Genomic DNA, 26368 nt, shown 5'->3' on the forward strand with positions numbered 1-26368 from the left:
GTAACTCGAAGCTAGCATCTACAAAGCTAACAGCTTCGTTGCAAGTGAATATCCTGGATATCCTTCCTTCTTGCTTAGAATAACCAATATTTACAAAGGGGACTTTATGGTTTATACAATGTTTTAAGACAATTTGTGTTTTAAAACCATCTCAAATTCTCTTCAGATATAGATTGATGTAGTTTGGGGGTCTGAAGAGTGGAAGCGCTACTCAGTCATTTTAACTCCGTACCTCTTGAAACCCTATGAGTAACTCTTAAAGCTCTTTTCTGAACTGAATGGTCATTTTATAGGACAACATTTTGTGAAACAAATGGACTGGGTGTGCATCAAGTTAATGAGGGTGGCCTAGGTTGGTAGTAGGCAGAAAAACCGGGAAACTATTCTGATGGTCGTCAGGCATCTTTATTGAAATATACTGAGATGTCAAAACTCGTCATTAAGGGTATTGGAGAGGTTGCCAAAAGTTGTCTTTATGAGGAAAAGACTTAAACCTAGATTCCCTTTAATGGCTAGAAGGGGGCAATACCTGTGGTTGCAAAGGGACTTCTAGTTCTATAGAAGTCTATGGGAAATCAGCCCTCTGTACAGACAGCTGTGACAACTCGTTTCTGATCATACAGACTAAACCAGTAAGTCCATTTAATACATTTTGGTCATTCTAAGAGTCAGAAAAGAGGATTGTCAAGGGTTTGCTCAGGTATGTCATTGACTAATGAGGTTGCTGTTTTACAGTCAGGTGTGAAAAAATGGCGAACTGACTGAAGGGCCTGATGACTAGCTTCCATCATCCTTTTGAAGGTGGATGTAGTTCAGCCGAATTATGTTGTAAATAAAGTAATTTAAAAAAAAGTTTATAGAGAGATATTTGTCAAGCATAAATGTATACTTTTCCAATAATAACACCCATGGCATTGAATATGTTGCAAATGCTTTGCTATGGTTTATGCTGTATATAATTACATAGAAGCATTCCATCAAACCAGTGTCCACAATGACAGCCGTCCACACTTCCTTAGCTCGTTAGTTAGTTTAAAATGTGGCTAATACTGTGAGTGGATGAATGAGGGAACTAGTGGCCAATTGGAACTCAGCCCATGATTTCACAAAGGAAAGTTACAGTTAATGTTTACATGCAGTGGGTCTTGTGAATGTACAGTGATGTGAAAAAGACTCTCTGCAGACCTGTGAAAAAATAAGCACAGCCCCATGATTCAAAAGCTTGAACCAACTTCAGCAATTACTGTGTGATTTTATCAGTCTCTTACATTATTGTGGAGGGATTTTGGCCCAGTCTTCTGTACAGCATTGCTCCAGTTCAGCGTTTGCAGCTTTTATTTATCAGAGCTCTCTTAAGGTCCCACCACAGCATTTCAATCAGGTTGAGGTCAGGACTTTGACTGGGTCATTGCAACACTTTGATCCGTTTCTTTTTCACCCACTCTGTTGTAGATTTGCTGCTGTGCTTGGGATCAATGTCCTGTTACATGACCCAGTTTCAGCCAAGCTTTTGTAGAGGTGCTCACACTTTCTGATTGTCAGTTATTCAAGTGCCTATGATTAGCTACACCAAGCTATTGCTTACCCTCTTAATTCCAGGAAGCACTTGGACTTAGTTTCCAACAGGACTGCATATTTGCATGACTGTGAATGCCTCTTTTGGTCTTAGACAGACTCAACAGTTTAATGGTATTTCCCCTTCTACATATAATAGAAAGCAGGTTAGCTGATTAACTATGATACATTAAACCAACAATGAAAACAAACTGGAACAAGGTTGTGATCTTTAAAACCTCATAAACAAGCCCATGCACCTGATTGCCCTGTGAAGTATGTAACACACCCTTCCTCCCGGAGGATCCAGACACATAATTCATCTGGGTGAGGTGCATCTTATGTTGTAAAGGACTGACTCTGTCTTTGTTTGCAGGGATTGTCTTTTTTCTTTTCTACCCAAATAGGTAGTCTGATCCTGTGCCAGATACTTTCTGCAGCACAGTGTCAGCTGATACTGTAAACTGTAGGGCCCCCAGAGTACAAGAGAACATGAGAGAGTTGCGTCTAATGAAGTCTGTGCATTCAGCATCTGAGTCCGTGGTGTTTTATACTTACTGCTCCCTCCCTAAGGAAAGTAGTCAAACTGAAGTCAGGTGATAAAACTACTGGGCAGCTAAACAATTGTGTGATGGGATGAGCCCTGCAGCTCCTGCAAGCTGCTACCGCGCTTTTTAATGCTGCTTCAAAGAACTGAGCACAATCACACCTATATTCTCACTAAATCTACAAATGTTCAATAGCTGTGACTGCAGAGGCACTGGGAAATTAGACATTTTTATTAGAATTTGCTGCTTAAAGAGAATATTAATCCACTGCAGGGTGTCTCTCTAGGGGTACATTTAAATCTTTATAATTTAGTTGGTTTAGGCTGTGATTTAGCTGATGAATGCAGAAAACAGACAAGTCATATAGTTTGCAGCCAGTGGTCATTGGCATGATGGCCATTGTAATTTCTGGCTTTTAATGATTTCTTTCACTTGTTCTTTTTCCAGGATGGAATGACTGTACAGCAAACACCTTTAATGACTTCAAAAACAAGAACTGAGTGTACAACTGGAATTTATTTAGGATTTTCTCTAATCCACCCATGGTCAAAAGTGTACATATAGACTCAAATTAGTGAAAAGGGGATTTGTTTGACAGCACTCATCAATTTGACCAACATTCAGAACAATGGAAAACTAAAGAACTAAGTTAAGATCTAAGAGGGAGAATTTTAAATCTACACATGTTGGGAAAGTGTCTTGGAGCCATTTTTAACCAACTGCAGACTCTGAGATCATCACTTCAAACAACTGCACACAAATAAAAGTTATTCAGATGTGTCATCACTTGTTGTGGATGTTCAGGAATAACCCAGGAACCACCAAGGCTCAAGCATGATGGTGGCAGCATCATGCTTGTGGCTGTTTTTGCTGCCAGTGATACTGGTACATTGCATAAAGTGGTTATAACAAAGAAAAAAGAAGACTGCAACCAAATTATTCCACTTCACCTTAAATCAACAGCTAAACAGGTGAAACTGGACACAGTTGGGTGCTCCAGTAAGACAATGATCCTAAACACACAAACTGGTCTTTGAATGGATAAAGCAGGCTAACGTTAAGCTTCTGGAATAGTCTTTACAAAGCCCTGACCTCGTGGACTATGCTTGAAAGCCAGATTCATGCCAGCAACCAATTTAAATGAACTCTACCAATTCTACCAAGAAGAGTGGTTAAATATCCAGACAGAGCTTTGGCAGAAGCTTGTTGATGGCTACCAACAGCATCTGATTGAGGTGCAACCTGCTAAACAACATTTAATTAAATATTAGAGGGGTGTATGTACATATTTGAATCCATGTATACTTTTTACCCTGTGTGGATTCAAGAAAATCCAAAATAAATTCAAACTTGTGCACTGTGTTATTAGTCATTAAAGATGTATGCTGTACAATCATCCCACCATCGGAAAAGAACAGTTCAGAGGAACCATTAAAAGCCCCGATGAGTGGATGCAAATGTCTCACCACAACTGCGCAGCCTTTTATTTCTTAATGTGTCAGTACTTTGTATTACGTGTATCAGTGATAGGTTCAATGAAGTGAAACATTTTCAACAAACATATTTCACTATCAGACATTAGTATGTCATCATCCGCTGTTGCTCAGAAAGGATAATATGAACATTTCTCCAGCTATTTAAAGAACCAGAGCATTAGTTTCCTCTTCGTTCACACAGCTGATTCCAGAGATAAACAGAGACACCCAGAAAAACTGAAGCTTGCATCTTTAAATGACACGTGTGTCCACAGTCGAGTCCAAACTGGCTAAAGGGACACTTCATTACACAGAGGATGGGCCGAGCATGAAAAGGCACTAATTACAGAATTACTCATGTCAAGTGTCAGAAACTTTTGGCATCCAAGGATGTCTCGAATTAATCCCCAGGTCAGCTGCACCTTACCATGACCACAGACACGAGACTCTCAGACCTGTGCACCTGTACAGCAGTGCAAACAATGCTTACATTTGTGTGTGTGTGTGTGTGTGTGTGTGTGTGTGTGTGTGTGTGTGTGTGTGTGTGTGTGTGTGTGTGTGTGTGTGTGTGTGAGAGTGGGACACTTGGCAGCTAAAGGGCCCAAAGGGTTGTACACAAAGCAGTGACCCAAAACAGTTTTGAGTCAGTGTGTGTGTGTGTGTGTGTGTGTGTGTGTGTGTGTGTGTGTGTGTGTGTGTGAGAGAGAGAGAGAGAGCCCATTGTGTCATCCTTCTCTGTGTTGCAACCTCTGAGTAGAAATCTGGCATTTTCATTTATGATGAGCTTGGAGCGATCAGCTGAATGGATGATGTTACGCTGACTTCTACGCTCTTGCGCGCGCTTGTGTGCGTGCGTGTTCACCGTGTATTCAAGGCTCTCATCTCCATATAAATAGCCAGGAGGAGAGTGGATGGTTTCTATTTAAATTGTGCGTGTGTGTGTGTTTGATTGTGCATGGTGTGCTATTCTGGGACTGAGCCATCCCAATCTTACATTCATCTACAAAAACAAAACCATCATCATGACAGTGCTGTCGCATGTTTGAGGGTGGGTGTGTGTGTGTGTGTGTGTGAGTGTGTCTCACTAAACAAAAAGATCTGGATTATTTTTGAGCTGGGCAGGGAGGTAATGAATAAGTCTTACAATGCGTAGGTGCTGATCCCAGTTAACACTGCAAAGCTTACTGACAGTATAGGTTATGTATCTGGCACACATTCACGTCGCTGATGCATTTTTCTTCTGTTTCGTTCCCCTTGGGGTTGCTGCATGTCTGAACCATCCAAATCCACTTGCTTAGATCCTAATTTTTTGGCTTTAGTCGACATAGCAACAAGCGGTGAACACAAACTCAGGATCAGGTCATCTAGCGTCACAAGTGGATAACATAAAAGATGCTATTTGCAAGCCTATGGCATGTTTAATTGAAACACATTCTTATCCTAGAGCATTATATAATGCTGTTTTATCAAATTCCAACGTATTGCCGTTATGCATAAAGTGTGTTTTGGCCGCCAAGAGATAGTGATCCTGTTTTAACTTTTATCAGCCAGGAGGCCTTTGTTTTTGTCCTGTTTGTGTCTTGTTGGTTTTTTTTCCTCACTTTGAACAAAAACTGGTGATGATTTGGGCTTTTTGTAGCCACAGGACGTGGGCAGCTTGCAGTCACTGTGTCAACCATGAAGTCCTTTGGCTAGCAAAGAATTCTTGAGTCAAATGTGAGGCCATCTATGCGACAGCAGTCCAAACTCATCCAGTGATCCAAACACAGCAGCAAATCTACAGCAGAATAAGTGAGAAAGATAAGAATTGGGGTGTTGCAATGGCCCAGACCTCAAGTCCAGACCTCACCCTGATTGAAGTGCTGCAGCAGGACTTGTAGATGTAGATAAACTAATGCCTGCAAACTTCATGAACTGGCCCAAAATTTCTCCACAGCGATCGGAGACACTGATAGTCACGCATAAGCCGATTAGTCTAGGTTATTGCTGCTGAAGGTGGTTCTGCAAGCGTTTGAAATGATGGGATGCACTTATTTCTTTACAGGTCTGCAGGTCTGTAAAAACTTTATGACTGTAGATGTATCAAGTTTCAAGAGCACTGTGGTCACATGCACAACAACACAAGTGGCACGTGGAAGACATTCACATTGGCCTCTTGTCACATGGGTTTTGACCACCTGACTCGTTTTAAGTTTGGATGCGTGACACAGAAAAGAATTTTTAAGGCATATTGCATATCGATATAATGTTATATTTTCTTTTATGGTTTTTGTAATGTTGCTAAAACTTGCATATAGACCATATTAACCTTACATGATCTGACAGGACAAAAGTACTATTCCAAAATACTGTGTAATTACACTTTATTGCATACATATAATCATCTAATCCCATATTTCTCTATGAGCCACCTGCTTAACAGACAATGTTTTTTTAAGTGAAAATATGATTCAACAAATGCGTGGAGACAAGCCGCACCCAGGATTTCTCACACCTGACCTCCAGAATGACTTGTAGCATGTGAAACCTAGTGTAGGAATGTGTTAGCGTGTTTGCACAACTGCATTAGACGTCTCTCTTCACTTCCCCTTCCTCTCCTTACCTAAAACATGCAAAGCAGTGACATGCATCACTGAATGCCTTTAACGGAAAAAAGACTTAAATTACATGCCTCAAATTTCATACATTAAAACACACACACATATTTCACAACAGATTTTCACAACTCACATAACTTCCTTTACTTTGTTGCCAGTCTGAATATTAATTGACAAAAACTTTGCCAAGGCTCAACCTTGGCATGAACGGGAAACAGCTGGAACACCATAAAGAGTGAAATAAGTTTTATCTCACAACATCTGCAAGGTTGTTGACCAAAAGAGAAGCCATTGCTCCAAAATCAGAACCTTCACGCTTGACTGAAATTTTCTGAAGCTGCTCATTTAGACAAGCCAAATGTCATTTAGAGAAAATTCTTTAGTCTTTCTTTGTAAACAATGACAAGAAGTATGTGTGGAGTCGTAAAGATGAGGTTTTCAAACCTAAGAACACCATAGCAGCTGTCAAGCATGGTGGAGGTATCATCACACTTGTGGCTGTTTTGCTGCCAGTGATACTGATTGAATAGTGGATGAAATAATGAAGAAGCAGGGCTTCCTCCAAATTATTCAACTTCACCTCAAATCAACAGCTAGACAGTTGAAACTTGGACTCACCTGGGTGTTCCAACAGGACAATCCAAACACACAGCAATACTGGTTTTGGGCTTGATAAAATAGGCTAACATTAATGTGCTGGAATGCCTTCCCAAAGCCCCGACCTAAACTGTCATCTATATATCTCCAAAAGTTGAATCTGTTCATCTGGACGTAGCGTTTTGTGGGAGAAACGTTTCGTCACTCATCCAAGTGACATCTTCAGTATCAGCTGACTGCAGGTTTCCCCAATCTTATAAACAGTACATTTGCATAATGACTGAAATGTACTGTTTATAAGATTGGGGAAACCTGCAGTCAGCTGATACTGAAGATGTCACTTGGATGAGTGACGAAACGTTTCTCCCACAAAACGCTACGTCCAGATGAACAGATTCAACTTTTGGAGATTTACTTTCCTGGATGATTGAGAATGCATCAAGATGTCATCTATATAGTCTTTCACTTCTTAATGTATCTGTATACTTCATGTTACATGCATCAGTGATAGTTTCCTATCAAGTGAAACATTTTTAACAAACATGTTTAATTATAAGACGTTAGTATGTCATCGTCCACTGTTGCTCAGAAAGGATATTCATTTTTTTTCCAGCCATTTAAAGACACAGAGCTTTATTTTCCTCTCTTTATTCACATAACTCAACCCTTGCTGCAAATCTGAATCTAATTTAAAGTCAGAAATGTGGTGACAGCTCATGACCATATGTGTAAGCTCACATGAAGTGAGCTCTGAAGTCATGCTTGCAGATGTCTACCTGTCTGCACTGGATTCAAAAGAGCTGAATTCATCTTAAATCTATCTGAATCCACTACAAACACACCAATGTGGACACTTAACAGTTAAATACAAAATCTTTGGCAAAGGCGTAAACATGCTGCACATTCATTAAAAATGCATTGTCCATTAACTATAACATGGCAGACAGAAGATGCTTCTTTATTATTCTTTTACCATCAAACCACATATGATATTTGTGATTTTTAGCATCTTGGTCATCCTGCACATTTCCACTCTCATTCGGAAAAACCTGTGCACTATCTGGTTCTTCAGAACATCTTTATCTGTCTTCAGAGGTAGCAGGTCTGTTGGCATAGTCTCTTCCAGGACAAAAATATTCAGAATGTAAAAAAAAACCAAACATCTGATGTGAAAAAAGGAAACTGCTCTTTAGCCTTTCAGTGTAAATGAAACAATACCAAATGACCTAAATAAAATTACAATTCTGTTTTCATTTTTTTTAACATACACCCCCTTTTTGAATGTAAAGATATATAGAGGAGAAAAAATATATTACAAATTCAGGACAAATGCTCCCGATTGCTGTAAAAAAAAGTGGTCACAAAATGCTGAGCGTTTCCTTTATAAAATGTAATGTTAGAGAACAGCCGGAACGAGGCAGCCCGTGCTTTAATATAGTATATAATATAGTCCTATGTAAATACAGTTAAGTTTGTACATTTTAATAAAAAGAAAAATCCGCTTTTATCAAACATGTGATGGGACCAGTTTTAAACACTATTAAAGTACATTTTCATCAATCCCCATTAATCAAACAGCAAATATTTAAAAAAAAAAAGAAAGAAAATACGACGTTAAAGTCGTACGTTAATCCACAAAACCACATGGGAGTCATCCAGTAATCCCAGTAATATATTCTTTTTCTTTTCGCTTTATGTGCAGCATGTTTAATATACAGTAAGTCAAAGAGCTGATTGATGTAAGAGTTTTTGTTTTGTTTGTTTTCCGTTTTTCACTGACGCCCGAGGTTGGAGAATGAAAACACACTATTTCAGTTTCCTTATCCGAGTTATTAAAAATGTATGCAAACTTTGGTCCAGTCTTTTTATTGCACCTGAATTCATGACCTCCCGGGGAAGAAAACTTGGTGTAAACTTGGCAAGCAACTGGATTTAAATATGAAAAATAAATCTCCACGAGTTTAAATGCAGACATGAAAAACGAGTCAAACAACACGAGGAGTCAGGAAAGAGGTAACAACATGTTTTGGTATATAAACATTGGCCCGGCGGTGATTTCGCCTGATGCGGTAACATTAAAAAGACGTGATGACCAGTGACCACGTTAGCTGGTGGTTTTACTTTCCTGTGCTGGTGCGGCCACGCTGCCTCTTTTACTTTGTGCTGGAGTCTTGTTCACTTTGCCATTCATCCCCTTAAGGTTGTACAGCCGGCTGAAACTCAAGTTAAATGGAGTCCTCCCATCCTGCACTCCCGGTCCGGACGCCGTCTGGTTGTGAGACTGAGGACTGAGCTGGATCTGTGGGTTTATATGGAGTACGGAGGAGTTTGGGTAAGGAGTTTGGTTCTGTGCTGCTGGATCCTGGCTCTGCTGGCTTTGGGAGACCTGCTTCCGTCCGGCCGTAGATCCCACAGGACCCGTCGCCAGTGGTTGCGGTGGTCTGGTCGACAATTTGTGAAGAGATGACATATTATCAAAGAAATTCGGACTACGTTGGACCCTTGTTTTACGAGGTTTGGGAGAAGAGTGCGAACGCTGCAGAAAAAAGAAAGACAGAGGAGATGTCTGACTCAGGGTGTGTGCAACACTTCTGCAGACAAGTTTCTCATATTTATTCTATTATATGTGGGGCGACTTATCTATAATGCAGCGTAGGATCCTTACACTCACACACGCATTAGCAAGCGACACATAAGCTTTGCAAATGGAAAAGAGAGGGTGCAAAGTGTCTGTGTTATTTTCACATTCATTAATATTACATGATTGAAATAAGTTAAAACATGCAAACAACACCTCACTGACTCAGACTGAGTACTCCGAGATGAAAGGCAGTGGATTCGGGGCAAGAGTGAGTGAGTTAAACAGCAATAAATGTGAAACCTATTCATCTTTTAGCCTCTTTTAAATACTCTATCAGTGCAAACACGCACGGCACGTCATTATAAATATGCCACCTTTATTCGCACGAGGCATCCTTCTTCAATAATGAACAAAGCATGGTTGTGCTGTTGTGTCTCAACTTAGTGATGCTCTGCTGGTGAAAGGTTCACGGATCAACACGCAAACAGAAACAAATGCATTAATACATTAAAGTTAAACAATGATTAAAATAGGATTTAAATTATATACAGTACTGTGCAAAACTCTTGATCCAACCCTGATTTCGTCATATTTTTTTACTTTTTTTTAAGTGATCTTGAGCAATAGTTCTTGAGGCTTTAAGAGTCCTTCTTTGAACAACGGCTATTTTTCACATGTTTAACAATGATGGAATTCCCAAAGAGCTATAAGCCAAATAAGAATATGGTGTGCAGTGTGAAGAACAGTATCTGAAAGTCGTGTCCTTAAGACATGGGGGGTAAAAATCCAGCAAAAACCTGAGAGAAGCATCTGGGCCTTCAATGATCTACTGTTCAATGAAGCCTCATCAGAAATGGCCTCAATGGAAATGTGTCTGTCAAGAGGCCATTCTTAAACAAGGGAAACAGGAAGAAAGGGCTGAGGTATACCAAATCACACAAGAACTGGACTGAAAATCAGGGTCAGCAGGTCTTATAGAGTGATGAATCCAAATTTGAAACTTTAGTTTAAATCATCATGAGCCAGGTGAGGTGCAAGGTAAAACAGTGAGTCTACACGGTGGAGGCACTGGTGGAGATCTTACTGGAACTGATGGAATTTATGAATGCAGAAAAAATCCACCATGCATTACCTTCTGGAAAGCATTTTATTAGCATGACAATATGACAACGATCCAAAACACACTACCAAGGCAGTAAAGAATACCTGATTAAAGCCCAGAGCTCAGACCTTCAAGTTACTGAAGCAGTGTGGGATCATCTTGACAGAACAGAAGAAAAGGCAGCCAACATCCAAAGAAGCCTGGAGAACTATTCCTGAAGACTACTTCAAGAAATTACAGAAAAGCTGCCTAACAGACTTCAGACTGTGCTGAAAAAACATGCAGTCATTTAAAAAATGTGTTTAAAATTAGAACTGTACAAACTCTGTTTTTGCTTTATATGCTTCTCCTGCCCAAGCATAAAGAAATGAGGGGTGGCTCAAGATTTTAGGACAGGCTTGGGCAACTCCAGGCCTCGAGGGCCGGTGTCCTGCAGGTTTTAGATCTCACCCTGGGTCTACACACCTGCATCAAATGATTAGTTCATTACCAGGCCTCTGGAGAACTTCAAGATATGTTGAGGAGGTAATTTAGCCACTTTAAATCAGCTGTGATGGATCAAGGACACATCTAAAACCTGAAGGACACCGGCCCTCGAGGCCTGGGTTTGGACACCACTGCTTTAGCACAATACTGTATGTTATTAAAACTTTCACATTCAATTTGTCTAAACTTTGATGAAGCTTAATATAAAAAACTGTCAGTGAAGAACAAAAAGACGCTTTGATAAATGCACTATTTCAAGTTGTTACCAACTCCAGTCATGTCAAGTTTCTTTATATAGCACTTTTCATATGACAGGCATAGACTTAACAAGCTTCAAAGCAGAAGGAAAAAGAAGGGCATCACACATGGCAAAAACTTCTAAAATAAGAGATTACACTTTAAAAAGGGATTTGATCAGCAGGATGAAAAATATAGAATAAAAATAACACTGATCCTGAAAATTTTCCCCATTGATCACACACGTGCAAAAAGAGATAAGCTTTGAGTCTCTTTTAAAAGTGTAGCAATAGTAGTTGTAGTAAGTGGTAGAGTGGGACCATAAAACTAGATGATTTAGAAATCATTCAGTATTTGCTTTGTGATTCCAGCAATGCCAGGAGGTCTAGATTCAGTAAGCACATCGACAGAGTGAAAAGAGGCTGTCATTCATCGATTTTACAAGCAGTGAGAAATTATTTTACTGGGAGGCGAAGAGAGGAAGAAATAAGAAGGATGTTTAAACTTTTTGGTTTTATTTAAGACTCTCCCTGCAGCTCTGCCGTCAGCTTTCAGGCCCCTCTTCTGTGGAACCAGCTCCCAGTTTGGATATAAAAGACACCCACCCTTTGATACAGCTTATAGTTACAGCTGGATCAGATGACCCTGAATCCTCCCTTAGTTACACTGTAATAGGCCCAGACTGCTGAGTGTTTCTTCTTCAATTATTTCTTTTCATTCTACGTGTTTAAACACCTCCAACATTTAATCATTAGTTATTAATCTCTTATTATGGCTCTCTTCCACAGCATGTGTTTTATCTTGTCTCCCTCCCCTCACCCCCCAAACCTGTCACACCAGTAGGCTGCCCCTGCCTGAGCCTGGCCTATGCTTGAGTTTCTTCCTGTTAAAAGGGAGTTTTTCTTTCCTGCTGTTGCCAAGTGCTTGGTCAGTGATTGATTGTTGGGGTTATTCCTTTGATTTGGTGATCACCCCCCCCCCCCCGGATTTGGTGAGTTTAATTTAATTATGCATATATTTACTTAATACTTGCATTGTTACAGTAGGAAAAGGTGCATAACTTTCTATTGAAAATAAAAGCATCAAAAAAGGCTGAGACTGTGACAGGAAGCACCTATAACTGTAGATATGTTGTTTTTAAAGATGATAAAAAGCCGGCTTGGAGATAGTGAGCATGTGCTTCTACAAGCTAAGATCACACCCACATTTTTGGCATGCTTCGGGTTTTTTCCATCACGCAAGTTAACATGAAGCTTTGGGATCTACTAAAAAATTTATTTTGCCCTCATTTAGTTGTAAAATACATTTGGGCATCCAATTATGAACCCTGGCAACGCAATGGGTGCGGTTCTTCATGAGACTAAGGATGTTGGCGGATACAGATATGTTTACCAAGACTCCGATGAAAGATTGACACCACTTTCATGTTTGCATACTAAACAGTTTCAGCTGCTTAGCTCAGTTTAGCACAGAGACTGAAAAAGATGGATATAAGCAGCAACCAAGTGTCTCAAGGTCACCAATTGAAAAATTATGTTTTTTTAAATGATGATGTCAAAGAAGGAGAAATGTGTTACCTTAATTTCAATTAATTAGTGTCATATGTTTTTGTTTTTTTAATGAAATCCAGTTGTATACATATATATATATATATATATACACCCATATGATTGGCAAACTAAAGAAACATGGTGCTTTTAAATGTTATTCTGACCAGTGCTCATACCTTCTGTCCCTCTGTCTGCCTCTTTGACTGGGGGCTCGCTCTCCTCTCTGTACCCCTGGGTCTTATTTCCACCTGGTTTGAAGCGTTCTCCCTCCCCTCTCTGTCTTGTCTCCCTCCCTCTGTTGATTTAACGTCACCAGCGGACGATCGCTTTGGCTTTGATCTCTCTTTACTTGACCCTCCTGCAGTCACTCCTCCATCCACCAGTCTGGCTGCAGCTGATTGGCTCCTCGCCACCTTTCTCGTAGGCGTTTGGACCTCTTTGTCTTTTCCTCCTGTTTCAGTTGAATCTTTGCCTCGTTTAATTTGCTCCATTTTTCTATTAGTTTCCTCACTGCCTCTCATCTCTGGCCCCTGGGATTCTTGCTCTTCCCTCCTCTCGGCCACACTCAGTTTCCTCCCATGTTTGTCCTCTTCACTTGCTTCTTCTTCACTTCCCTTGTTCTCTACCTCCCTAGTTTCCACGTTTTTCCCAAGTAAAGAAGAACTGGGGACTTTAGCGGCCCCAGTCAAAGTATGCGTTTCACTGTGTTCTGTACCTAATATAGCATCACTTGAGCTGTAATTTATGTGTGCAGGACCGGTGCCAGTGGCGGGAGAATTTAGACTATTTGTGTGTGCAAAACTAATGTGATCCTCTATCATCCCCCGGCCGCGAGAAGCCATGTGGTCAAAAACAGGCTCGTTAAAAGGCGAGTCGCTACATTCGTAATACTCTTCAGAGGTGGTGGAGAGAGTGGAGTCCTCTCGTGAGGAGATATAACCATCAAAAATGTCTGGCGATAGAGAATCCAGGGCTGGTGTGCGTGGAGAAACTCCATCAGGAGTGGGAGTGCGTGCTTTGAGCGACTGTGATCGGCACACAGGTGTTTGTGAACGGAAGTCCGGCAGGTGTGTTTCGCTGAGGTGTAAACGCAGGGCTTTTTCGGGCGTGTGTGTGCCAACACGTCCTGTAGAAGTTTGTTCTTGAAAGGTGCTGTGCGTGTTGTGATTTGCTGTATTTCGCATATTAACTGCATTGTCTGCATGTGTGAGTCTTACTTGCTCACCTTGCTGATTGTGGGCGTCTGCAGCAGATGTGTGCGCGTCATCGCCGTTACTGTCTTTGGACATGTGCAGATATGAAGTCGAGAACACTGGCGCTGTCGGAGAATTCAGAGCCTCCATCTGATCCATGCCCTGTGGTTTAGAAAATGATATCCTCTGGGGTTCATGTACTTTTGCGAGAAATGTTCTGCACTGTGTCACATTTTCACCTTTTTTGTCTGACACATCACCAGATTCAGAGCCCGTCAGAGTCCTTTCAGGGCTCGCCGTATCTGCCTGCGCTGTGGCTACACAGCGTGCGTCCATCTTCCCAATAATCCTGCAATCTTCGGAAGTTTCGAGGTCAACATCTTTTGGAATGATTTCTTGAATTTTCAGTGCGGCTGCCTTTGGTGCATCATTAATCAAAGCGTCTGACTTGTGCAGCTCGCTTCCAGCGACCGTCTGGGATGCTGCTCCGTCAGCGTCTCGCTCATCTGCTTCCACACTTGTCTCTTTAGATTCTTGCTTTGGAGTTTCTTCAGGATTCCCTGTGTTCTCGGTGTCTTTTTGTGCCCCTGCCTTACTGGCACTGTCGTCCTGCAGCTCAGGGACAGTTTGGCACTCTTTTACCAGAGATGTCTGCTCAACAGCTGCCACATCAAACGCGCTGTGGGCCGCGAGTGGCCCTGTGCTGGCCTCGGGCCTCCTAACAAGACGGATCTCCGGCAGTTTCTGCCCGTTGCTGGTGCTGCTGTCACTCATAACTATCTGTATGGTACGAGGTTTAGGGACAGGGGGAGCTGGGGTCAAAGAAGAGGATGCAGGGAGGGGTGGATTTGGTGTTGTAACGGAAGAAGTAAGAGGAGGAAGTGAAGAGGAGTTGGTGGAGGGAACAGAAGCGCTAGAAGATGCGCTTGAGTGCACTGTAGTAATAGGAATGTGGTTATTTTTAGACTGTGTGGTAGAAACCAGGGAGGTGGAAATGTTGCTGTGGACAGTTGGAGTCTGGATGCTAGAAGCCACTTCAGTACAGATTTGCGGTTGCTTGTGAACAGCTCGTGTTTGTGAATCCGCCTGTGATGGTGCGGTCTTTTCTTTCGTGTCTTGTTCTGTATTTAATTCAGGGGAGTCGGGAATCTGAGGGCTGTGTGCACCGTTTGGTGTTGGGGTGTGTGTCCTGTGCACAGCAGAACTTTGTGTGTTTAAACTACTTGTAGGCTCTGCTTCCTTTTCTGTGTTTAATTCTGGGAGCGAGCCTGACTCAGCGTGACTGTTTGATGAGACGGGTTGTTCTGCGTGGGAAATCTTCCCCTCATCAGAAGCGGGTGCTTTGCTGCTGGATTGGGGAGGTGTTTGTGCACCGAGGGGAGTATCAAGGCCTGCCTCTTGGTTAGTGGTTGTGCTTGAATCAAATGTATTCCTGGCGCTGACAGAATTAGCGGCGTCTGACTGCAGGTCAGACTTTTCCTCAGATGCGAGTGATTTCTGTTCAGATGCCTCTTTGTTATGTATGACATCACTGAGTTGTGCTTGCTGTGCTTTTTCTACAGCATCATCAACCATGGATTTAGCCTGTGCTGGTTGGAGTGCATTCACCTCCTCTTGTTTAGGAGTTGCCTGTGTGGGCTTGGCGACTTCTTCCTTGGTTTCCTTTGTGCTGCTGAACAGACTGCTAAACCTGATCGCCTGGCTGGTTTCAAACATCTCTGAACGCTGCAAGTGGACTTGAGTTGGTTTTTTGGCATCCCGAACGTTAATGAACCCTATGACATCACTGGAGGGGTCAGGTTCTGGCCATGTGGGCAGGTATGCGATTAAGCATGCTTTTTCTAGATTTATTAATCCAGGATGGAGAGGAGGAGATTCTTTAGTCGATTCTTCACTAGCCTTGCCTCGCCTCTTCTTCTTGGAGTTCTCTGGATTTTGGGCTTCTTTGGGGCTTTCTTGGTTAACAGAGGTGGTGGGGCCAAGGTTGGTCAAAGCAACCAGGGCATATTTCGGGCTGTACAACTTCCTCGCAATGTCAGCAGAAGGGGGTATGACGGGGGCCGGCTGTGGGAGGGGTTCCGGCTCAGGTTCGGGCTCTGTGACCGTCTGCCGGAGGTCAACAGAACTGGAGGACAGATAGAGGAAGCGAAACAGTCGGTCGAAACCATTCACAGCCTGGCCTGTGACCACGGTGATGAGATTTCTATCCAGACGCGAGGCCATCCAAGTGAAACTGCACAAAAAACAAATATGAACAAATAAAAAATTCAAATTCAGACTTATTTAAACTGCACCACGATACCACAAAACAAACTACACTACACTGCAAGCATAATAAAGCCAAGTAATCAGCAATGACTGCAAACGTAAAAGTATAATAATCCAGAACTGTATAGTACTCTGTGCATTTATTACTCTGGTAGATTGGATACATTTACAACCTGTTTGTCTGCTATGTCGACAAGGCATTGTTTATTTATCTCTCGTGCAAAGCTGGCAGTTATAAAAGCAGGTGGAGCACAAGGCGATAATCTTTTTCTGACACATTCTCCCTCCTTCTCACACACGTAATGCGCACTGACCTGTACGACCCAGACACAGCTTTGTCTCCATCAACGAACATGAATCTGTGACCCATTCGCCCTCTGACCTTGGTGCAGGACCTCGTGTAGAACTCGGCTCCTTCTGAGCAGCGGACACGAAGGTGCTGAAACACAAACAAACGCACAATTTTTGTACATATTAAAGACCCAAAACTGCCTTCATAACCTGCGACCTGCATTATAGAATAAAAGGCTGCAAAACAATGTGAGTAGAGACCGTGAGTCACACTATGTCAGCCAAAGAACAATAACACCCACAAATAATAGTAAAATCGAACATTTACAGCTCAAATGTAACCAATGTAGAATTTTCTTTTTTTGCTAACACACAACTGTTTGCCAGGCATTTTGGTACTTCATAATAATAATCCCTAAAACATAGATACAGAATTCATTAGCAGTCATTTTCCACTTACTGCCTTAATCTAAGGTAATTGCTCCATGTGTTCAAACATCTGAGCAATTACACAAACTACACCCAGTGTAAACACTCTGATTAAAACTTACATAACCCACATTATAATGTCTGGCTTGTCTTTACTTGATTTGAAAGCCTATATTCCTCACCTTTGTTGGAAACTGTCTGTTTTTTCATGCCTCTTAAAAGCACAGCATACATGTTATAAAATAAGGCTTCTGAGTCAATAAAGAGCCCACATTGTGCTTTTGCCTATAGTGTGTTAAGGCTCAAAGCCTATAATGAAAATAATTATTCCTTTCAACAGAAAACATGGTTTCCTTCCATCTGTCCATTGTCATTAGCCATTTCTGGGTCCAATCACTTCGTCTGTTCTCAAAATCAAACACATGTTAAAATACCACTTAGTGTTAAAAAAAAATCTGTATTGTTTTTAGGTTAAAACAAAATGATCCATGCGTTTATTCTCCCAGATGTTACAATAAAGTTTAACGTTCAGGTATCCGTGACAAGAGGATTTACAAGATTAGCTGTGCTATAAGCTAGCAGGACATTAGCTAGCTAGTTTCTAAAGATGTTCAACCATCTTTTGACAGAGACAGAAAACTAAATAGTAGCAACATTTGGACAGTTAGTGAAGTTGTGCTAGTTGGCATATAATTATGTCCTACCTTTGTGGCTAGCTACAGTACAGAAGAGGATTAGAGCCAGAGGGGTGAAAAAAAAGTGGCCACGTCGGTTTTTTTTTTTCCAGAATTCTGAGATTAAAGTCAAAATTCAGATTTTTTTCTCAGAATTCTGGAAAATTTTCTTTATTTTTACCCTGTGTCCCTAATCCTCTTCCATACTACAGAGTTATGGTTAGGATAATATAGGGTGACCATATTTTGATTCCCAAAAAAGAGGACACTTGGCTCGATCATGAAGAACTTGCTTAAAGAAACATATTTAACGTATTTAAACGATGCCATCTCTGTGCAGTTAATGAATTGTGAAATAAAAAAAGTCATATAGGCTTTTACAAATCAACAAGTGCAAAAAAATAATAATTTAAAAGCCTCTGGAATTAAACAATGGTCTGCATAACAAAAATTACCAGTACTGGGTCGGTACGAGGGAAATTTTTTTTGCAGTTCGTCTGAAAGATGGACTTGCGCTTTGGGATCTTTTAAACATCATTAGGCGCGTTGCTGCGCGCTGTCTGTCCTGTCTGTGAGCGCAGAACAAGCGCTCACAAAGCAGCAGTTCGGGGATGACGTCACAAACATGGGTCCTCTGTCAGACATTTTTATCAATCTCGAAATTCCCCCTGGACACCCCGGACGGAACGTGAAAAGTGGACATGTCCGGGGAAAAGAGGACGGTTGGTCACCCTAGGATAATATAAAGACATTAGCACAGGGAAGATGGAGGATGAGAGTTAAACTGTTTTCAGTAAAAGTTCACGGTTGACGGTCCACAGTTGGTTGAGACAAACGTCATATATGGCAAATAGAAGATGCCGAAAATGTCTGAAATTATTCATCCACAACAAGAGGTTAGCCGTTAATATCCAAAACACCGTGACGTTGAATAGCCATCAACTTTTTCTCAGCAGCTAGTGGTGGCTGAAAATGAAAAAATAATTCCAAAACAAAAGTTGGACTGATGCCGTGGTTTAAGGTGCTTCTTAAACAATATCTGGATGTCCTTGTTAGACTTTCTATAACAGTAATTTTGTGTTCAAGGATAGTTTTCTAAAACCTCTTTATCAATTAAAATGAAATAAACAAAATAAAAAAATGAAATGAATGAGAACTATATATATTTACACAGACTGCTGTGGTGACTCAAACCTGTGACCTCACCACTTATCCTACTGAGCTAAATGGCACATTTGAATAATATCATTCCTGACTGTATGATGCTAACATCGTGCACAGAGCCTGATGTTAGGTTCACCATGCAACAAATGAAATACAGCGGAGGTATACAAAACTGTGACTACCTTAAAAGTGTTCATTTTTTAAAAACAGGTTGCAGTAATACTAATTTGTGCACATGGAGAAGACCAAGTTGCACTAAAGTCTCTTCACAATCATGTACTAAAAAAAACAAAACAGAGACAAATGCCTTTCATTTCTTCTTTGCAGTAATCTGATCTACATTTCTCACTTTGTAAGAGACGGGCTGACGCAACAACTATTCTACGTGACACAACGTCAACATCCATATATGTACGGTTCAGTTTCTGGCATCAATCACTGATGAGTTCTGACCAAGGAGATGATGCCGCAGTTTTAATCATGTTTGCTGGGTGTTGCTGCACGGTTTGGATTACTCACTAAAAAAACCGTCTGATCCTGAGCTTACTTTCACTTTGAAATTTTGTTCAGACTGAAAGCGATTCCTTTCTGAAACGTTCAAATATTTGGAGTCTGGGACACTGTGAAGCCTGTGAGCTTTTACAAACAGCTTAAAGACATGCTGTACATGAACAGTGCTAACAGAAAAACTGGAGAGCTTGAAAGTAACCACAGTAACTGAATCCTCACATCATCATCATCATCTAACCCAATGCACTTTCAGAAAGCAAAAAACAAATAGATACCAACTAAGCCTATGCAGTCTCTGTGCATATACATGTGCAAACATAACCTCTGTGAAAAGCCTGTTCTCAACTACACAACAAACATATAAAATAATGTCTGTTGCAATGCTAACATTTAACCACTGTAAGGTTCATAATAACTGAATGGTGCAATATCGTTGATGCAATCATAAACTGATATTAGAAAGTCTGACTCAATCCAACTTTTCAGAGTTAAATGTTGCAAATATTTTTTATGGGCACCATATAAACTAGCGGTGGGGGGGTAAAAACATTACAGTATAGCATCGTAATACTTTGCATGGCGATACTGTATCAAAACAGGAACACTAAACATTGATATTTTATTAAAGAAATTAAAATCTGGTGGGAACACTATGAACAAAAGGCACATGCACCACTACCACCCAAGGATTATGTCCAAATTGTGCTTTGGGGGTATTTTTCTTCATTGTCTATAGTGTTTAAAAGCTCAAAGTCTGTATAAAAGTAGTTTTTCTATTCCATAAAAAACATGGTTTCCTTCCATTACTTTTCTACATCACTAGCTGCTTGTCAAGTTTGTTGTCATTGGCCATTTATAGGTCCAATTGCTTCTTCAGTTCTCAAACTCAAACAAATGTTAAGATACCGCTGAGTGTTAAAAACAATTTATTTAGTTTCAGCTCCAACAAAAAGATCCCAGTTGTTACAATAAAAAATAAAGGTTTAGGTATCCATGAACAGGTTTACAAAGTTCAGCGGAGTTATAAGCTCGCAGGACGCAAGCAAACTCTCATTAAATCGACTCAACTGAAAAACCATCCGACAGACTTTACCTCCTAATTCACAGAAAGCTAATAGCTAAAGTCACATGAGTAAACACAGGACATCAATCTCCTTGCATTTACAAAAAAAGAAAAAAAAAGCGTGGCTTCCTGGTGACTATATTGAGTTTTTTTCACATTCTGCGACCGACTGCAACTTGTGGTGACTCAGTGGTTGCCCAGAGACTGAGGGTGTTGCACTCATGACCACTTTTGGTCATAAGGCAATTGCAACCATTTCCCAAACATTTGTAGTCCGACTTGGACTGACTGAGGTAACTCTCAGAGAGATTGTTGGAGGTTTGCAAAGAATTGCAGTCTAATTTATAAATGCAGACAGATGGTCAGCATGTTGCCATCAGTCTGATTGAGTCTTTGTCAATGAGCACAACTTGAGGGACTCAACTCAACAGGCTGCCAGCTGGTTGTATTCTGGTTATATTCATATAGAAGAGGAAATGCAAATGTAATAGTTAAATGTGATCTCATTTTACAAACATAATATAGTAACGCTGGGAAGAGGGAAAAAAAAAAAATCACACCATTCCACCATATTGACAAGTTGTGTGGTTCTTGTTGGTCCTTACTCAGCAGTACATAAATAAGCTCCATAAGCCCAGCAAGGTGTGTAACAGACCCTCAAGTCACCTTGACACACTAGTCCTTTGGTTTGTTGTAAGTGTAGACTTACACTGTCTGATCTGGGGATTTTCAGCCTGCCCTTCCAGATGCCTTGACACAACTTTGAGTGCTAAGTCTGTCTGAAAGCCAGATGATGCAGCCAAAACATTATGCAGTCAGTCTTCTTGTTTCAGCTCCTCTTCTTTTTTTTTTCTGGCATGCTTTGTCTCACAGTAGAAACACTTGTTTTCCTCCTTCGTCTAGTCACACCCTAAACTTTCTCCTTCCCTCAGTGCATTCCTTTGGTTAACCGATTCGATAAATTGCATTGCATGCTCCAAGTTCGTGACGATGAGCATTCGAGCTGTTGTTCAATGCAGTTTATGCGGAAATAAAACCACCTCCGAGTGCACTGTGGTTTCAACAGTCTCTACACAGTCGATGTGCACGCTTTGCTAAACTACTTAAATTAAGCTCTGTCAGCTTGAAGTGTGGCAGTTGGAGATTTTCCTAGAAAACCTCCCTGAATAACTGATGAGTAAGAAGAATTTGGTACCTTATTGCCCACTCAGGTGCCAGATTCCACTTACTCTCACTCACTTGGCAACTCATCTCACCACTCATCTGCTGCTCCTCCCATCCCTCCCCTCCAGCGGCTCTGTCTCGTCACTTACGGCTTGTGGTAAATTCCCAAACTATCACCCGTTTCCTGCAAGTCATCCTCTCATTGTCTTTCCTGACAGACTTGTCGCTTTTAGAGATGTTTGTGTTAGCTGCTCATTGTCGTCACGTACCCCTGTCTCCTGGCTCTTCAGATTTTCCACATAGATGAGCATCTATTGGTGCACAGAGGGCTGTTAATGTCATAAATGGCTATGTAGTTTTCCTTGGTGAAACAGGCCCTGCTCCAAAGGTTGCCTGCCAGTGTAACAAAGCTGCAGTATATGACACATCAGGGAGCAAGCCCCTCCAGTGCACTTCTTTGGAAAACCTAACAGACTCGCAGTGTATGACTAAGAGAAAGGAAGCAAGCTGGCTGTCAAACAAACGTCATTGTGTGCTACTACAGTGGATCCATCTCTTAACAGCGTTGTTTTACTTGCTGCAGAGCCACCGCGGATTAAACAGAATAGCAGCTTTGCATGTCATTTTAAAACTCTCTCTCAGGTGTACAGTGTACGCTGCTGTTGGCTAAAACCAGAGAGTGACCTACCTGAAGGAGATACACTTGTCTCTCCATAAATATTAGAAGAAACTGTGGCACAGAATGTCTTTTCTTAATACAGAGCCACTGTGCTATCAAATATTTAATTTAGCAGAGCAACTTCAGGCTGTGTGTCTACTGTGAAGCAAGTAGGAGTAAATCTGTTAAAGACAGATTCTCAGTGCTTATAAATCTAAAGCAAGAAAAAGGTCTGGGACGTCTTAGTAGGAAATAATAACATGGCATTTAATTCAAAAGGCAAATGCAGTGGGTATGAACTGCGTATGAAAAACTCATTAAACTGAGCAACCGCTTTCACTTAATCATGTCATGTGCCACACAAACATGTGCTTGTGTCGACAAAGCAAACACTGCCGCTATTGAATTTCTTGCTGTTTTGTTGGCAAATCGGATCCAGATGGTACTGAAAGACTGTCAAACCTGTTTAACTTTAGTTACTCTGAGGCATAAAGTGACAAGTGTGAGTGTTTGTGCATCTTTTATTATCTGCATGATCTGCACGCATGCATGCTACTTTAGATATTTTGAATTGTTTCTGCAGTATTACAGGGACCACTAAGCACACAGGCCGAGCCAATAAGGTATGGCTAATGCTGCAGACGGTAGGCGTGATCGAAACATGGATCAAGTAAATACCCTCAAAAAAATTATTCTTCAATTTCAATTTCAAATTATTCTTTCAATTTTCACAAAAATGTAAGTGAAATACATGAAATCAAAGGTTTATTCAATCAAATAAAGAATCGTTGAGGACAATGTGCTTGGTGTAAACTGCATAACAATCAGGTAAATTTCATTTTGCCAATTTAATGGAAAATTTCCATTAAATCTTCCTCTGTACTCATGGAAAATTTCAATCCTTTACATTGGAACCAAAAGCTCCAACTGGAAACACCTTGCATCTGATGATTTCAGCTCCTTCTTCCACCTGTCAAACAAAACTGTGTCCAAGTGAAACAAGCAGACGTTGTGAGAGGCCCCATCTAATGCTGACTAAGCCATTAAAAAAACACTACACAGTGAAGTAACATGTGAGAATGTTAATCTTGGACAACTTTAACCAGTAATCTATCCTAAACTGTTCTTGGGAAATGATCACACCTAACAGAAAGAGATTGTTTCTTTTGGTTGACTTGAGTTAAAGTGATTGTGTTTGCTTTGGCAGCTTTCTACAAAAGATTTATGCCCCGAGAAAACAGTTCAGTGAAAACGCATTTTTATATTCCATGCAACTCCCTTTTAACATGTCCCGGCACGAGAAAGATCTGTTTCATATCTGTGTTCTGATCGTAGCAAGCTATTTACGATATGTAACAATAAAGGTAGGCAGAATGGGATTTATCTGCGTTACAGTACCAGCTGGGTGGATCTACTGGTGGTTGTGTGGACTCTAGCGTGTGTGCGTGTGAGGGAGACAGCGAGAGACAAAAGAGAGAGGGGAAGCCGGCATGTGCTTCTGTTTATCCGTGCATAACATAGCTTCTTTTGCGAGATAATCTGTCCTTGTGTTCTACATCAACAGCCTTACACGGCGAGGCTTTCTGTTTTGTGCCAAAGGTTTCAATGCACGTGTGTTTGGGGCCAACAGGGCAAAGACTCTCAACTCGTCAGTGAAACCCTGTAACACTTTGACCTCACATGTCACACAATGAAATTTCACTTTCCATCTCATTATCATTTCAGTCGTAATCACCTTTTATTGCCTAGGTGGAGCGCTTTGAATGGCGACATCTGTCCAACAGCGTGCTGTGGGAAAACTGAACGGCTGACTTTTATGACTGTTTTCAGCTTTACTTAGAATTTGGACTCACTCTTTAATGATAAGATTCAAATTGCTATGCAAAATGACGAAGGGGGGGGTTCCGGCTCACCTTGAGGTGTCCGGCGTGCATCTTGGCCCTCCGACACATGGCCAAGAAATGAGGTAGTGTTGCGCGTTCCAGCAGGATGTAAACAGAAACCCTCCTTTTGAAACCAGCATCAAGCAAATCTCTGAAGATGTCGACGTCAGTGAAGACGTCCATCACCACTGCAATTACCTGGAGACGCAGAAGCACAGGCACAGAACCTAGATCAGCCTCAGATGCTCCTATGTAGTTCATGCATGAAAATGAAAACAAAATTCATTACAGAGCAGAAGGATAAAAGCCTCAGCCTTAAGGTTACTGCGCACACATTTTTATGCCAAAACAAATAACACTCAAGTTGTTTTTCAGGTTTAAGTAAAATATGTGTTTCCTGTGCAGAGGGAAAGTTCTCCCAGCTCTCACAGCTACTTATACAACCGATAACTCGTTTTCTGTCTGAAGCTCTTGAGGAAAATGATCCAGCGAGCTCGTTTCAGGCAAATAACACGTCACAGAGAAGTGATGCTAAGAAATAAGACATGTCATAAATTTCTGCCTCCAGATGACTCAGCCGCATAAACAGACACAAATACTGACTGATAGCCATGAGCGCTGCAATATACTCATGCAAATACCCCACCTAGCACACATAGTCCAGTGTTAGTGGCATGGCTGATAATGGCCTTTAATCAAGCTGCACTTTACTCTTTATTGTCTCATTTGGTCAGCAGTCTGTAGTCTGACCATACTGACTCATTTAGACTTTATGCCAGCACTGTGGGTAATTTCTGGACTATGCACAGCTGATTAAAGAAAAAAAAGTTAGGATGGCTAGAAATCAATATTTTCGGATCTTTATTCAGTCATTAAATGAACTCAGATGAGTAAACATTAGCATGCTTTGAAGATGAACCAACACACAAGTCATCCAGGAAGCTTAAACACATAAATATTGATGAGAAAACAAAGGTTTCATCCGCACCTAAACATGGTTATTTTCATATATATATTTAATGCACAATGTGATGATGAATAGTGCCATTTAAGATTTTCATAACTGTATTGGCCCACCTACCTTTTGCGCCTGTGCGATCATTTTTCTGACAACCTCTTTGATGTGAGCCTGACCATCCAGTGGCGGCTGCGTGTACACCGTAGTGCGCGTCACCCCCCGGTACGCATCGCTGTCGGGCCAGCCCAGGTCCATCTGCGGGATGGACGTGTCCGACAGCTCTGGCCAGTAGTGAAGCGACAGCGGGGTCTGCTCGTCTTCGGCATCCCCCGAGAACAGCTCCGAGCCCGGGTCATAGGGTTCGACGGCACCGGTGAGAGCTTCCAGCTCCGGGTCTGAGAGGAAACCCCGGAGGCCGCGAGCCTCCAGGTATTTAGAGAACGCCTCGCGACCATCCCGCAGGAGAGCCTCCAGCGCGAGCCGCTGGTCCTCACAGTAGAAGAACTCGGGCTTGGACTCGTGCGTCCGCGGGTTCACGTGGTTATTATCCAGGCACTGAAGCTGGGATAGAGCCATGTCGCGAGCCCGAAATAGTTAACTGAAAACTAGCAATAAAACTTTCATGAAACACCCAGTTCTACGAGGCAGTTCTCCTAACCGTCTCCAGACTTTGGCTGAAGACAGACGCACCTGTGTGCTTTAATTCCTCGCGTTTCTTTAAAAGAGCTGAGCAGTTTAGCTCGAGGTCTGGTAAATATCTTTCATCTTGTCGCCTGCTTCGGTCAGCGCTATAATTCCGCTGGTCAGCCATAATGCATTAACACTGAGCCATTGTCACTACCAAGCTGAAAGGCTACCCGGCAAGAGAGAGAGTGAATAATGAGCGACATGCCGCCTGCGGCACCGCCCGACAGGTGTGACCCTAAAAGGCAAAACACACCTACCCACACACTTTCAGAAAAAGGCAGACCTTTATCACGTGACCTGCAGGGCTTCCCAGTTTTATGAAGTGTTGCAGCGCTGGCAGCAGAAAACTGTCCATCCCTCGTTTTGTCCAATAAATCATTCAGATGGCACCTCATGTGAAAACCATCAGCGGATCATAGATTGCTGTTTTACCTGTTCTATCATGTTTTTTTTTATTATTTAACTTCCTGAAAGGATGGAAAAGCCCCAGCTTGTGTTTTGTAAAGATCAAATTGCAGCACATAATCACTTTAAAGAAAGACTAAATATGACGGTGAGATCAAAGCGGGATTAATAAGATGTAAAATATTACCTGGAGGGGCAACAGGTACATGCACCTTTCCGTTTTTGTTTTTGGTTTGTTCGGGGGGTTTTTCTCCTGGTGTCTGTGTTTTCAACCACAAACTACAGCGTTTTCTC

General features: G+C 41.5%; 1 protein-coding gene across 5 annotated transcripts; it reads right to left on the minus strand.

The window, feature by feature from the left end:
• Positions 1 to 7235: 7235 nt before the first annotated feature.
• On the minus strand, positions 7236 to 25870 carry LOC116333261 (protein FAM83G-like). 5 transcript variants are annotated; one of them, XM_039611619.1, is made up of 6 exons: positions 25106 to 25870; positions 24055 to 24222; positions 16503 to 16627; positions 14160 to 16153; positions 13953 to 14082; positions 9177 to 9307 (listed from the first exon to the last, which is right to left on the minus strand). In XM_039611619.1, the coding sequence occupies exons 1-5, from the start codon at positions 25556 to 25558 to the stop codon at positions 14000 to 14002; spliced, it is 2823 nt and encodes a 940-aa protein (XP_039467553.1). In that variant the 5' UTR covers positions 25559 to 25870; the 3' UTR covers positions 9177 to 9307; positions 13953 to 13999. The 5 variants fall into 5 exon arrangements, with proteins under 5 accessions (XP_039467549.1, XP_039467550.1, XP_031612313.2 ...); XM_039611615.1 differs by having other exon boundaries at positions 7236 to 9307; positions 12904 to 16153; positions 25106 to 25869; XM_031756453.2 differs by having other exon boundaries at positions 9146 to 9307; positions 13953 to 16153.
• Between the last annotated feature and the right edge of the window lie 498 nt (positions 25871 to 26368).

Source organism: Oreochromis aureus, linkage group 4 (genome assembly GCF_013358895.1).
Source record: "Oreochromis aureus strain Israel breed Guangdong linkage group 4, ZZ_aureus, whole genome shotgun sequence".
Taxonomy (NCBI): domain Eukaryota; kingdom Metazoa; phylum Chordata; class Actinopteri; order Cichliformes; family Cichlidae; genus Oreochromis; species Oreochromis aureus.